Genomic DNA, 14,957 nt, shown 5'->3' on the forward strand with positions numbered 1-14,957 from the left:
CAGTTAAAATTGAAGCATATGTTGATATTCTTCATATTCTTCAAACATTATGGTTATTGACTTGCATTCTCGTCCTCCTGAAAAACGTTGGTATTTCTGCACATCTGCATGTGCACATTCCCTATACCTGACATTTGCGCAGGACCTGCTACAGGAGTGGGTGGAATTGGAGTAGTGGTCGCTCCGTATACTGACGCGCTGGACTTCCTGGGGGTTACTTCCCCCGATCCCCCCTGGAAACTACGCCCCTGCCCACACCCTCCCACTACCATAAACACTCTCCTCAAGCCATCCTTTCTTTCTCTATCAATGAAGAGAGAGAAAGAGGAGGGGAGGGATATGTACACGCGCGTAATTTTTCTTTAACTAGTTGACACTGGGAAGAGGAGAGACAGCGGCGTCCTCTGTTCTGCATCACCTCCAGACTGTGCGTTATGACATAAACAGACTTTCATGTGAACGCAGCACCAGTGCGCAAAAACTACCTGTTCCCATCATTTTTCACGCGTTTTCTCCAATGCTTTGACATTTGGAATGTGCTGTTTTCTTGCAAGCGCCGTTTCCATGCCAGCATGGGAACTGCAGTGTCCAAAAGGAAGAATCTGAGAAATGATGCGATTTCTTCGGTGGCAGCCAAAGTTAGGTGAGTGGCCGATTTTTACCCTAAACACCGCATGCAGCCCGTCAGCTCAGCTCTGCATTCGTACGTGCGCTCACTGAAGTTACAAAACGCGCTCGAGGATCATCTTTAACTCGTTCCTGGCTATATGGAAAGGTCAACCGTGATCGCGCTTTGAAAGAACTCATGTGGGACATGTTATGTGCAGGTGTAGGACGAACATTTAAGTATTAAACATGTTGATTCAGGTCATAACTTTTCCAGTGTCTTGGTTTCATATGTGTTTATTTAATAAACGGACTTGCTCAAGGCACTGACAGTCGTCCTTCACCGCTCGTGCACACGATACAGGCGATGCTTGCGACTCGATCTGTCAGTTAGCCCTGGCTGACGTGTGACTTAATCGATCACAGATCGATGCATTATGAGAGTCTTGTGACCAAAAGAAGGATTTAGACTCCGTAGAACATGCATATCTTGTCTTGGCTATGCGATTAAACTGTTAAGCCAACATGTTATTCGAATACAGCACGCTATATGGGTAGAAAAGATCCTGTTCTATGTTTTCACTTTTTACATGTACTTACATTACAAGTGCCAGTCTAGCTTCCATGTGTACCATATCTGTCATAATTCATAAGATAGCAAGCTGCTCACTTTCTCACCTTATTGTCTAGCCCCTGGTGCTTTTGGGATGCTGTGAGTCATTGCATCCTTAATGTTTATATAGGTTTTGAAGAATGAATTATGATTGCATTACAAGAAGATAAACTTTGGCAGTGTCATTCTAGTAGACAGAAGTCATCAAAATGACCTTGTCAACTCAATGTCATTGTAGATTTGGACGATTCAGGCTTAGATTGAGGGTACTACTTCATTCATGAAAATGGGATGGCAGTTCTGTACCTCTTTCTGTTTGTGTCATAAGCAGGGGCGTAGAATCCCTGGGGGGGGGGGGGGGGGGCAGGGTAATAACAACCCCCCCAATATTTATACCATGATCAATGGAAACATGTAAGTGCTTCACACTGCAACCTCTCCAATGTTCATGTCAAATCTACGCCCTTGGTCATAAGTGTGTATGAGAGAAGCTGTTACGTATGCAGGGCAGGTATATCAGAGAACACAGCTCTGCATGCAAAGTAGAAATGACCCATCTAACAGAGAACGACAGACAAAATTAAAAGCAGACACAACACATTTAGGCCATAGACACACATTCTCAAATATACAGTACTGACTTCAGGGCTGCAACCCCCAATATTACTGTAAGGTTAATGGTCGATCAATTATGGCGTTTTAATCTCTTCTTAAAGGGATCATTCACTGAAAAATGTAAGTTCAGTCATGTAGTTCCAAATTTATGTGACTTTCTTTCCTTCAAGAAACACAAAAAGAGATGTTAGGCAGAATGTTATCCTCAGTCACCATTCACATTCATTGTATGGATAAAAAATGCAATGAAAGTGAATGCGACTGAGACTAACATGCCTAACATCTCCTTTTGTGTTCCACAGAAGAAAGTTAGTCATATGGGTTTTGATCTGTGCAGCATGAAATTTTTTTTGTTGTTGTTGTTTTTTTTTTTTTGTGACCTATCCCTTTAAAAGTTTATATTCAGTTTTCAGTGTTTGGTTACATCCCTGACTGAGTTACGCAATATTAACAATATTAATTCATAAAGAGGGAACGCATGAATAATCTACATATGTTGAAATGAATCTCAGTTTTTATTTTGACTAATTAATGGAAATGACTCATTAATTAATGAGAAGCACTGTAGGGGTCTGTCACTCTGTCAACATAAATCTATCATCAAAGTTGCTTCCAAACTGCCTTGGAAATTTAAAGAAAGTTGCAATGAGGTAACCCTGTTTAAATGGGCTGCTTTGCAGCAAAAAAGACTACTCATTTGCAAAGAAATTAGTCATTGACCTTTGGCAGCTGTTAGTGTAGTTATAGGTTATAAATTACAGCAGTTTCGAGGAAACATAGAGGGTTTTTGCTATCAGATAATTGTTGGTCAATCCCAAATTTGAAACACTGTCATGTTGTGATTTTACACCTGTCAGAGCAATGGCTTTTATGTCCTAGGCTGGTCTTTCTCAGCACAGATTGAATTAATGTGTACGCTTTGTGCTGACTTTCTATTGAAAGTCCCTCTCAGTCCTGTTCTCGGGATACTGTTGCACCGGGTGAAGGCGGTGTCTGTTAATCAGCTCTCCTCCAGACACTGGGTCATGACCATAGAGCTGTTCAAAGGCATGATTGGTGGGTGGACCATTTTCTCTGACTACACAGAGGATCAATAGCACCCCACCCACTCCGACACACTAAAGTACATGAAGTAATCATGCACCCTACCTGCACTGATTTTCAACTCTTAGATTCTTCTCATCTCTGCAAAAATCCTTGCCACATCGTACATATTTATACGTGTGGAGTGTTTTTTTTTATTTTTCTTGTTTAGCCTTCAACGTAAGGAACAGCATGCTGGGCTTAGTTCTGTGGGGTCGTTGTAGCATAGTGGTTAAAGATCTGTGCTGGTAACTGGAAGCAGGTTTGAATTCCTCAGTGGGTGACTTTTGAGCTTGCACCACTTTTTAGTATGGCACTTTGAGGGACTGTCCATTACATGATTAGTCCACCCAAAAGTTTTTATTCTGTCATTATTTACTCACTCTCATGTCATTCCAGCCCCTTATGCTGCTATTTTTTCAGTGGAACACAACAGTAAATTTTGAAGAATCTTCGCACAACTCTTTCCATACAAAGAATGTCAGTGGCTGTGTCCGAATATCCAGACTTCTCTACTATATAGTATGCCAAATACAGTATGCTAATTGAGTAGTATGTCCGAATCCACAGTTTTCATAAAGCAGTAAGCGAGAAATACCCAGATGACCTACTATTTCCAGCGAGATTCTGAAGTGCCGATCGACTGGACACTTAATGATCCCATACTCCCTTGGGAGCTGAGGCATCGTCACTTTCAAAATGCTGGATTTAAAAGAATGGTGGTGAACCAAGAGTCAGGCAGCTCCTCTCAACTGTAAGTGCTACATATACCAAGATTATTGTTCCTTGTGCCTAAATGGTGCTTGTTTAACAAAACCAGAGCAGATAATTTTCGTGGTTTTTGTTCTTACATCATATATTCGGGTCACGGGTCAATGCCCACATCCCCGGATGAAGTATGTCCGAAATCTATTCATACTACTCGCATGCATACCTAAAAGAATGTACTGTTTTGGTGGCAGATAAGTGTGCCCTTCATCAAATACAGTACATACTCTGACAGTACGTGGTTTCGAATGCAGCACATATGTCCAAAAACTACAATAAACACCATAAAAGCACCAAAAAGTCCACATTCGAAATTCGAATCTCTGCCCCCAGTGGCTGAAGCTGGAAGTGTTTTTGAATGTGTGAGCACCAGTTTCAGCACCAGGTGAAATGTCCACAGAGTGGTGCCAAAGGCAAGTAGTATTTTTTGTTGTAAATTTTGATATACGTATATTCAACAGGATTGCATATTTTATTAACTCTACCCCCTAACCCAAACCCCAACCCTAAACCTGACTGTCACTGGAGTATGTAATGTTGAGGGAAAATACAACCTCAGAATCACGCTCACCTTTGTTAATATGAACATGATTACTTTCTGGTTCTCACTTGACAAAAACCTGTGTCGTGCAGCAAAATGTCGATTTCCTGTGTGATCACATTGCTACTTTTGTGTTCCACAGAAAAAAATAACAGCATGCGAGTGTGGAACAAAGGGAGGTTGAATAAATGATGACTTTGCATTTTTTCGGTCAACTATTCTTTTAACGTGACAAAGTGGTGTGAAAGTCATGGAAACCAATTGGACACAGTTGACCAATTGGTCACAACTATTGGTCACAGTTGTATGCTGATAGGTAAAGACCTGTTCTTCTTAGAATTGCTTCATGTGGTTTATGCAACGAGTTGTTTCTCATGGCCTTTTGTTTTATTTTGTCTGAGTAATTTTTTTGGATTTGAGGCTCACAGGGCCAGTGGGTCAGCATGAAGAGCCTGGTCTGTACAGTATTTGTATGCTAATCATGAAGGATCTGCAGAGTCCACTTGATACTCATCCACTTAGATTTATGGGCTGAGAGGCTGAGTCACCAGCTATGCTTCTATCAAACTGGCTCATCACTTTTTTAATTCCTGTTACTCAACTAGTAGAGATTAGCACTACGTTATATAAAATTGTGCAAGCATTTTTGTCTTATCCAGTAAAAATGTCTAAAGATCTTTAAAACAAGATACATTTAATTGATAAGCAAAAGTGCATAGGATATTAAGACTTTAATATAAAGTATAAATAAAATACATTAAGTCGAATGAGCCAAGTTTATTTTTCTTGCAACATTAAAACATTTTTTATCTAGTTTCAAGCATAAATCTAACAAAATATATTGAGGTTTATATTAAAACAAGAAAAAAAAAAAAAAATGCCAGTGGTGTAAGAAAAATAAACTTAATGGTGCTGTAAGCGATTTATTTATTTTATTTTATTTATGGAATGGTATGCAGAATATGGTCCTACTCCCTGAAAGATATCACTTGATATAATATGATATAATATGTCCGCGGGCTGCGGCCTTTTTGCACGCTCCCAAAATGTTGTAGTTGAAGCAGATCATTGAGGCTTCATGCCAGAATCAAAGTTTTCAGCTGAGGGTGCTGTTTTACTACTGTTGTGTTTGACAACCGTGGGAACACGCACTAATGCTGCTCTTCTGCTCGGTGCCGGTCTCAAAGGTATCTTTGATGTCCAGGGTTTTGGAAACAGCAGCACCTTTAACCTATAGTAGATACATTCTCTGAAAACAAGTCTTAATATCTTACACAATTCTGCTTTTCAGTTAAATGTATTGTGTGTTAAGGATGAACTGATGCCTATATGGGAAAGTAAGACAAAAATACAGATTTTTTTTTTGCAGTATAGCAATATCAAGGTAATAGGTTTGATTCCCAGTGAACACACATGCGACTAATAAAAAGTGTATCTTTAATACACTTTAAGTCATTTTCAGGGGCGGGTTTACACTTTCTGAGGCCCAACTTGCAACTGACCAACCCAGAGCCCCGAAAATGTTACTTAAAAAATTACATCAAATTGATATTAAATCATAATTTTAAATTCATCCTATCAGCCATTTTAGCCAAGTACATTCAAAATGTTTAATGAAATAAAATTCTAGTTCAAGATAATTAATGCATGTTTTCCAGTTTTTTCAACAGTGATACAAAAAAAGCATATTTACCTACATATATATTTTTACAAAACACTTTTTTTTTTATGAACAGGGTGTGCAAAACCTACTAACTCACTAACTTTTTGGAATTCAGTTGTTATTTATTATTATTATTATTATTATTATAACCTAACAATTATTAATTGTCGTCCAGTTTTTCATTATAATACAGAATGAATTATTATTATTACTTTGATGATTTGTTGTATACAATAGTAATATATTTCTGTCTTATTTACTTTACTTTCACCTGGAGCTTATTTTCTGACACTGCAGTGTATTGTTTACCATGTTGCAAAAGGCTGTATTTTATGTAAGCATTGTAGGCAACATTCATAACAGTAACCAGCCCCAGTAAACATACAAGGCACGCCGGCCCCTCAGCACAATGGAGCAGAAGGGAAAAAAGCATTGCCATTTATCAAGCGCTGAAACTTTGCTTGGTGCAAAATAATCTGGAATAATGTTAAACATTGTAACAGTCACCTCTTTGCAACCTGAACTTGTTCAAAATGTTAAACCTTTGTGAGACCTGTGCTAAAAACAGCCTAGACGCAACGCAATGAATGAAACAGAACACAGGTGTCTTGACGTGTGTTTTTGAGACCTAAGTTATTTTTAACTTGACACAGTGTCCAAAAATGTGCCGGTCCTGCGTGAGACACTGAAGAAACAACGAGAAGCGATGCAGCAGTCAAGGATGTTCGTCCAGCACATAAATCAGAGCAGACGCACGCAAAAACACTTTCGGTGTGAACGGTCCCTAACTCATGGGCAAAACAAATTCGGAAGTCCTGTATATTTTTTCATAAATTACAAACCTGAACCCAAAGTCCTACTTGAAAAACTGACCCGAACCCGACCTACCTATAACGTGAACCTCTCTAAGAGCGCTGACAACAGCTTATTCGCACTTGTACCCAGAACGACATGTCACCCCTCAAGCGGTTTTTGCGGAGCTTTCCTTTTGGGGCTGGGGCCCCCCGACGTCCGGGGCCCCACGTAATTGTGTGGTTTGCATAGTGGTTAAAACCGCTACTGGTCATGTTGGTTGAAAGGGTCTGCCAAGTGCATAAATGTAAATTATGCAGCTATTTCAATTACAAGTTTTTTTCTATTGCTTGAAGAAGCACATCATGCAGAGATCCATTTGTAATTCCTTTGTTATACGCGAGTTTATTCGGACAGCCTGCAGCTTCTAACATAAAGATGAAAAATAGGGGCAGCAGAATTAGAGGAAGATGCTATTTGGGGAAAAGCAGTCAGATGTATCTCATGCTGGCTTCAAATGCACCTGGGAAGCTCTTGATTTTGAGTTAGACATTCATTATTCTGACTTCTCATTCATTTAAGTTGGAAACAGTTTACAGTTGTAGCCAAACCAGAACATTATAAACAGTGAACAATGTCAAAAGCTGTTGTTTATGTGAATGGGATTTCTTCCTGTATGGTTTCCATGAAACTAGAACCAGTGTCTTCGAGGCTGCAGTCGGAAAGATGAACAAATTTGAATTGATGCAAAAATGTGTGACGGGGAATGACGCTTGTCAGTAATTCGGCAGAAGGGGGTCGATTTCAGGGTGCATTTGGAAGCAACATGTCAATTTCCTGTGTGATCATTTTGGCAGTGTGATGTGAAAACTTCTGTAAACCTCCAAAGTCATTAACAGGGAGACTTTAAATTAGAAGCTAAGGTTAAGAAAGTTTTCTGTTTTGCTGGTTGCCATAAAGTGCAAGGACTTCTAGGAGTGGATATAAGAAATTCTATTTTCAAAAGAGACATAATGAGAAATGTATGAGTTTGACCTCAGTGACAGCCTTGAGACGACTACTGTCAGTTTTAGCTGTGTAAGATCAGTACAGCATAATCTCTAACTGTGGCACTTAAAACAGACTCAGAAACTCATTGATCTGTTATGTGGGACCTTTTAAGGATCCATCTCTGACATACTCTCATGCCTGCCGTATCTGAGGAGACTTCTGTGTGTAAGCCGAGATATTGAATGGAAGGCTCTTTTTAGTGTGTTTTTGTTCAACACTCTGAAGGTTGATGAGAAGTGACTCATTGACCTTTGAGCATGGATAAGAATGCTGCCATTTCAACAAGTTCTCAAAGAGTTTTGTAGGAAGCTTCTAGAGCTGTACCCTGCGTCCATTCTAGAAGAAGCTCAGATGTTCATATTAAATATCAAAACAGGAAACCTATGATGATTTTTACTTATAGCTGTATTTATTTGTTTATTTACTGATTTATTTGTATTTATTTAGCCTAGAACAGCTGCAGTATTACTAGACCAAGTTAAAACCATATTGCTGGTTACCATTACAATATATGTTTTAGCATGTTCATACTGGTTTTGTGGGTCAGGGTCACCCAACATATTTATATTGGTCAATCTTGTCTTCTTGCAACAATTACCAGCTTAACTGTGCCAATAACAAAACAGCATTACCTATTTAGCATTAGTTAAGACCTTGGAATTAAGCTGGTCTAAACTGCTCAAAGCATTTTTTCCCTCAGCAAGTAAAGTATGATATTTTAACCAAATTCTATAGTTTTAAATTTCTTTGAAGAAAATGTGAGTGGTGCTTGCCTGAGCAAACTTGCCACCACGATGCTAGAATGTTGTGGGTGGCTGTCAGGGCATTGCAGTTGCTAAGGTGTTCTGAGGGGTTGCTAGGTGGTTGCTTACTGGCCCAAGTCAAAAGAGCCAACCCCCAAGTCGCTACGAGATTCTGGACCCAAAATATGGCTTGGTCCCTACTTTAATGTAAGTCAGTGTAAGTATATTAACCAGTTTTTTTGAAAATTGTAAGTCTGATCGCATAGAAAAGTAATGGTACATATCTTCTGAACAAAACCACACAATTTCAAGTATGTGAAAACACAAACGATTCCTGATGAGTTATGCACCTCAACAAGAAGAACAAATCCTAGTAAATACCCTCAAGTTTGCGAAACTGATTAATCTTTCTTCTTAGAGTTTTAACAGTATTAATTGTAAACCCATTTGAGGAGACTTGACTTATTATACACTTAAAGAATTCAGTGCATGCTACATCTTCCCCCTTCCTGCTCTATTTATTTTCTGGTGGCAGAGATCAGAGCGTGTACTGTAATTAGTCTGATCGTGTGAGATAATGCAAATCTCAGGATGACTCTGACACTCTGCCATTATGCTTTTGACATTGTTGTCTCTGCTGTTATGCAAGAGAGAGAGAAGAAGGGTAGAGCAAGGGTTGAAGAGAGGGTACATTGTGTGCAAAGTTGGGTGTTCCAAACATCATTAAGCCCAGCTCTGAAGACTTCGAGGGAGGAGGGTGACATTTTAATCTGTGGTATTTGCAGCAGTGCAAGTCCCATATGCTGTAAAACATGCCCTTCCAGAACATGCTATTAATCTGCCTCTGCCATGCTCCTGTATCCACTTGGGGAAAACTAGTTAAGGATAAATCTGAGGAAATAAATGTCAAAGGACCAGCCATTCCATCTGTTAGAGACGGATCAGAAATGCTCGACTGTTTTGTTCTCCCGGAGCGCATCTTGAATGCAGGTTATCCACTCACCTTAAAATTGTTCTCAAGGACCTGTCTTCCTAAAGTACATACATAAGGATCCCTGGGAATCCTGCCAGTGAAGTGTCTGCCCTTATAAGAACTGTCTCCACTCAAAAGGAAGATGCTGTAGTGTATAGTATTAGACAGGCAGTTTAACTGAATAATTGCATACTTCATCAGTACAACATGATTCGTTTTAATTTGATAAATTGCTGTCGTTTCTTTTGTTTTGTTAAAGCCATTTGTTGGTAGATTTCACCTTGAGGTGTAACACTGTGTCCCAAGAAAACTTTTTCAGTTTGTTTGAGTGTCCCGTCCAACACGACACATCAACATTGGCTCGCCCAGGGGACCATCTGCTTGTGAGTTTTCTACAGCCCGTTTGAAAACAGTGTTTATTTTTGCAATTCCGTTTGGTGATGCTAGTGGCCCAGTAATTACACACTTCAACTTTAATTATTAGATTTTTTTAATTTATTTTTTACATACCTTTTATCCCATTTTCTGAATCTGCGCTTGTGATTCTAAATCAAAAGGAACCACATTTTTTGATTAAACAAAAACTGCCGAGTACTGCATGATGATAATATTGTGTTTGAGAGTGGTTTTAAATGTGACTTTTCAAGTGTGTGCTTTATGCATGAATGCCTGCTGTGTGTGTGAGAGTATTTGAGTACAGTGTCATGGATTCTGTACCCTCCTTCTGTGCCCAAGCTTTTATCGGCTGCTTCTGTTGAGAAGAGAAAGAGAGAGAGAGAGGCCTTAAACCTTTGCACAAACTGGCACAATGGTTATTCTAAATGAACAGGAGAATAAAAAGAGTAATATAGTTATAGACTAGATGCAATAAATTTACATTATGATAAAGTAAGCCTCAACAGTATTACATTTTTTTAAAAAAAGTCATTTTAAAGTAATTATCTTAGTACGGAAGTACCTGTCTGTGTGATGAATTCTCAACATTCATTACTGTAAGAATTACACTTGAACTTAGTACTGTAAAGACATGAATGGCTGCTACTAGGTTGCATTAAGATCTCTGTGGGTTAATCTCACAAAAATTGTCAAGAACATGTCTGGGACATATTTTTCCCAAAATCAAATGTGACAAGTACAAGTTTTCGGTACATTCACCCCTGTTCTTTTTTATTATGTTAGTTAAACAAAATAATGGTTATATTTGTTTTAAATGGTTCAGAGAAGATTTGGATGCCTGCAGTGGTGCAACTGGGTAAATCTCAGAAGTGTTGGCATATTGAATTCCACTAGTTTCCACTATCTTCTCTTCTCTGATCTTATTTCAAATGCTTCCATGTTTTATCTTTATCAGTCACATGTCTGGGAGCAAGCTTTCTTCCTTTTATTCTTTCATCTTTACCGTGAACCCCCCCCCCCACAACCTTCTGTCTCATCTTCCTGTAGTGCTTCTGATATTTTATTTATATGACAACTCCCCGGCTTGGGACGTATAGCTGATGTTAACCAAAGCTCAGTAGAACAAACCGTGTTAAATTTTAGTGCATCTGAGTGAATAGTTAATTACCTTTTGCTTATAGTCCTATCAGCCGTTAGGAGCGAGAGAGATAGAACTTGGTGAGCTGCCTGCAGAGGTAGAATTTTGGGGTATTATAGGCAAGCTCCAGACGTGAAGGCTGTTCTAGGCATCTTAATTAAGGTGCCTCTTAAGTTTTATCCAAATTCTAATGCAGTATCACACATGTCCTTCGCAGAGAAAGTAATTCCAGAATACATTACAATGAGCTTAATGAAAAAAATACAGGTGAATCCAAGATGGTGGATAAAACAAGATAATTGTTAATTATAAATAAACACATATTGACAAAAAATAGTTTAGTGTTATTAAAACATTTATTATTTTGCCCAATTTGTGTATGTGCTGTGTATTTTAATGCATATTAGAGTGCTGAATTGTTAGCTTAGCAACATGCTAACATCAGACTCTGTTAAATTGTCAATTATGAGTCAAGTTTCCCATGTGGAGTGCAATTTGTGTGGCGCACAGAGTTTCTCCCTTATGTAGAGCCTTTCAAATCGGTCACTTGAGATTCAGTGACCGCTTTAGCTGCCTTAGAAGCAAGGGCGTAGCAACCATTATAACTAGGGAGGGCTCCTAGGCTACTCATCCCTCGTTTGATAAAAAAAAAAAAAAAATGTTGGTTACAGTAAGGCTCTTGCAATGGAAGTAAATTGAGCCAGTCCATAAATGTTCAAATACACTTGGTTTCAAAAGCATATCCACAAGACATAAGCTTTATCCTTTAGCTTGATTTTAGTGTATGTCTGTTCTACAAGATTTTAGTGTAATAAAATCGATTACAGGGTTTACCAGCGTAACAGTCATAGAAATGAAGTCTTAATATTGAATAGAATTTTACACAGATATGGTTAGAAAGAGATTTTAAATTACGCTAGCACTTATAATGTTTACATCTCTTGGATATACTTTTGAAACCACGTGTATTTTAATGTTTATGGAATTACCCTATTCAGTTCCATTGTACAGAAAATGCCCTACTTTAATATCTTTTTTTTTCTTTTTTTAAAGAAATGACGAAAGAGTAGATTTTTTTATTACTATTTTTTATAAACATTATGCTAAAAATGCTGTTGATTGAACATAACTGGTACTGAACAGTTGGTAAGCAGTAATCCTAATATGGCCAGTTATGCCTACTCAAATGCTTTTTAGCCAATCATTTACTTAAGACTATCTGACTAATATCAGTCAATTCCAATTACTAAGTGAACATTATGCCACCTAATTAACATTCATGAGCCAGGCTGATAATATGTTCCCCCCACTGTTTTTAGATTCTCAGGTCATTAGGTTTTGGAACAGAACTTATCTCTAATGATATGCAACACATAAAGCAAGTTGAAAGCAGAAGCGTTTGTTATGACAGAAGCACTGTGTCATTAGCTATTTATGCTCCAAAGGTAAAGTATCATTTGCCCTTGCCTGTTTCTGTAACCCCCCTTGCCGCAAGAGTCTTCAGCTGGATTGTGTGGCTCTTCAGACTAAACTGGCACTCCAATTAACCCTCTTGCATTGGAGGATGCTTGTTATGAGATGAGCGAGAATAAACTGGTTCAACACAACCTGTGTTTATGACGTAACCGAATAATAATAGCGCAGTCATGTCACTGAGCGTTACGTCAGGAAAGCCGAGGGCGACTGCAAGCCACCAGGGATTCCTATGGAACAATCCCAGGGCGGGTGACAGCTTCTGTGGAGGAGGTTGCAATATTGAGATTGGGTTTTTTCATGTGGGGTGCTTGCAGGAATGCATGTAATCATATGTGGGCCATACATTGTGCAGAAACAGGTTTGGTAGTTGCATTCAAGGTTTGACTGCCATGTGTTGGTTAGTGCAAATATTTGATTGTGTGGCAAAAACAGGTTTAGCCAAAGCACATTAAGGCCTCAACCGTCATGTCTCCTACAAGATTGAATCAGCTTCATGAAATGCAATGACTCACCCAGAGATTTACACAGTTCCTTGTGCCAAAGCCACCATATGAGGAACAGAATAAGCTGTTGTTCGTTTTATTATCGAGGCGTCAGTATATGCTCATGAAGAGCAAAATAATTAATCAGTTTATGTAATGGGATCATTTGTAAGTGTCCCTTAAAATATGCCATTTCTATGACATTTATGATACTGTAGCTCATCTGGTGCTAGCAACACAAGGTCAATGGTTAGATACCAGCCTGACCTCAGAAAATGATGTGACTATTGCCACATTTTTGCAAAATTAAATTTTGTGGTTTATTACACATATCGGATCTGAGGTAAAATGCCTACTGTGTGTTGCTAAACCTAATTAGCATCATAAAAGCACATTTGAAGAGAAAAAAGCAATTGCTAAAGCAACCACATCATTTTGTGGTACTACTTTGACACTTCTGGCTCACGTGTCGACTTCTGGCTCGCTTGCTCTGCTGGACTCATACTGCCGTCCTTCACGTTGCAAGTACAATGCTCTATCAGATGAGCTACCATGCAACTTGTTGCAACTTGATCATGTTGAAATAAGGTTATTTAGTTGGTTATGTAATGCAGATGTAAAATGTATTGCCTCATAACCTATATGCACTATAGCAAAAGTGTTTTCATGTCATAAGATAGCATTATGTGAGGAACAGAGCAAAATGTGTTTATGAACCTGATAATCTGTCATTTTACTCATGATTTGTGTGAATAAAAGGAATAAAAGTCAATGTTGTTGTAGAACATCTAATGTTAATTTCACCAGGAAACTGCCGCAATATGTACAACAAGCCACATGAAACTAATTTAGCAAAAATGTAGTTATAGTAACATGATTCTATGAGACCAGGTTGTTGGATTCTCAGGAATGCACATACTGGTTGAATGTACTATACTGTAAGTCACTTTGAATTAAAGCGTCTACTAAATGAGTAAATGTCATGTCATTGTTATACAATAAACATAAGAAAGAAGCGACATACCACTTGCAAAAAAATAAATAGGAGAAACTGTAAAGCTCAATATGGTGGTTGTAAAAAGGAAAGTCTTACCATTCAGGAACAAGAGCCATTTGCTTTTTTGACAGAGTCATTGTCTGTTTTTTACTCTAGAATACACATAGCTAGACCAGCTTTTTTTCTTTTTTGCAATTTGAGCAAAATTGATGTGACCATTGCTGATTTGACATTGTTAAAATGTAACTTGCTGAGCTTTTCTCCAGAGATTTCTTTCCCCATTCAAGAAGATAGCATTGGTACTTACAGGACTTGGTAAAAAAAAAAAAAAAGCTGCCTAGGGCTGCTTCCAAGATGGTCGTTCAGTCAATTGACTTTTCTTAAAGGGTCTTCAATCATGCTAGCCTCATCATTTATTAAAATCATATCTGTGGTTCTGATTGGCTAAATCTGCATCCCATGATTCACAGTAGGTGTAATTGATGTTAATGATGATAGCCCCTCAGGCAAAAACTAATTAATGTTTCTCTTTCTGTCTCTTCGATTCCTGCTGTTTGCGTTGAGCCAGCAGTGACATATCTCCTGTGGGGAAGGTTGTGACGCTTGTGTGGTGAGCAGGGCATGGCCGAGCAGCAAGAATGGACACCTGGCGGAGAATTATCCCAATCAGCCGGGAGAGAGATAAAGAGGAGCCAGGGCACCAGTTCTAGAGAGAGAGAGATGCACGAAGCTGTGTGTGTATGCTTGTTGATGTTACAGTGACTGCTGAAAAGCAAGGCTGTCGTTTATGTGTGTCGGGGATTGTGCTGAAAAGCAAACCCTTGGTGTGTGACACTGAAAAGTGGAACAATAAATGTCTTACGTGTGGATGTTAACCCGGCTCCCGCTTCCTCCTTCCTCCTTGAGAAGAATGTCAGAGACCTTACCACAGCTTGTATAGCAGTTTTTTCTTCTTGCTCTATGATGCTCTCTCTTTACAGCTACTGGTGAATGAAGTATCAAACAAGTGGTTATTTTGATG

The 14,957-nt window shown here is 38.8% G+C and overlaps 1 protein-coding gene across 1 annotated transcript in view; it reads left to right on the plus strand.

Moving 5' to 3' along the window:
• Nucleotides 1–398: 398 nt before the first annotated feature.
• The window catches only part of LOC127430615 (NMDA receptor synaptonuclear signaling and neuronal migration factor-like), a 55,628-nt gene continuing 41,069 nt past the window's right edge, over nucleotides 399–14,957 (plus strand). The window contains exon 1 of the mRNA XM_051680507.1: nucleotides 399–643. Within this exon, the coding sequence (XP_051536467.1) occupies nucleotides 573–643 (71 nt within the window). The 5' untranslated portion in view covers nucleotides 399–572. The remainder of the gene's footprint in view (nucleotides 644–14,957) is intronic.

This window comes from Myxocyprinus asiaticus, chromosome 40, assembly GCF_019703515.2.
Source record: "Myxocyprinus asiaticus isolate MX2 ecotype Aquarium Trade chromosome 40, UBuf_Myxa_2, whole genome shotgun sequence".
NCBI classification, from domain to species: domain Eukaryota; kingdom Metazoa; phylum Chordata; class Actinopteri; order Cypriniformes; family Catostomidae; genus Myxocyprinus; species Myxocyprinus asiaticus.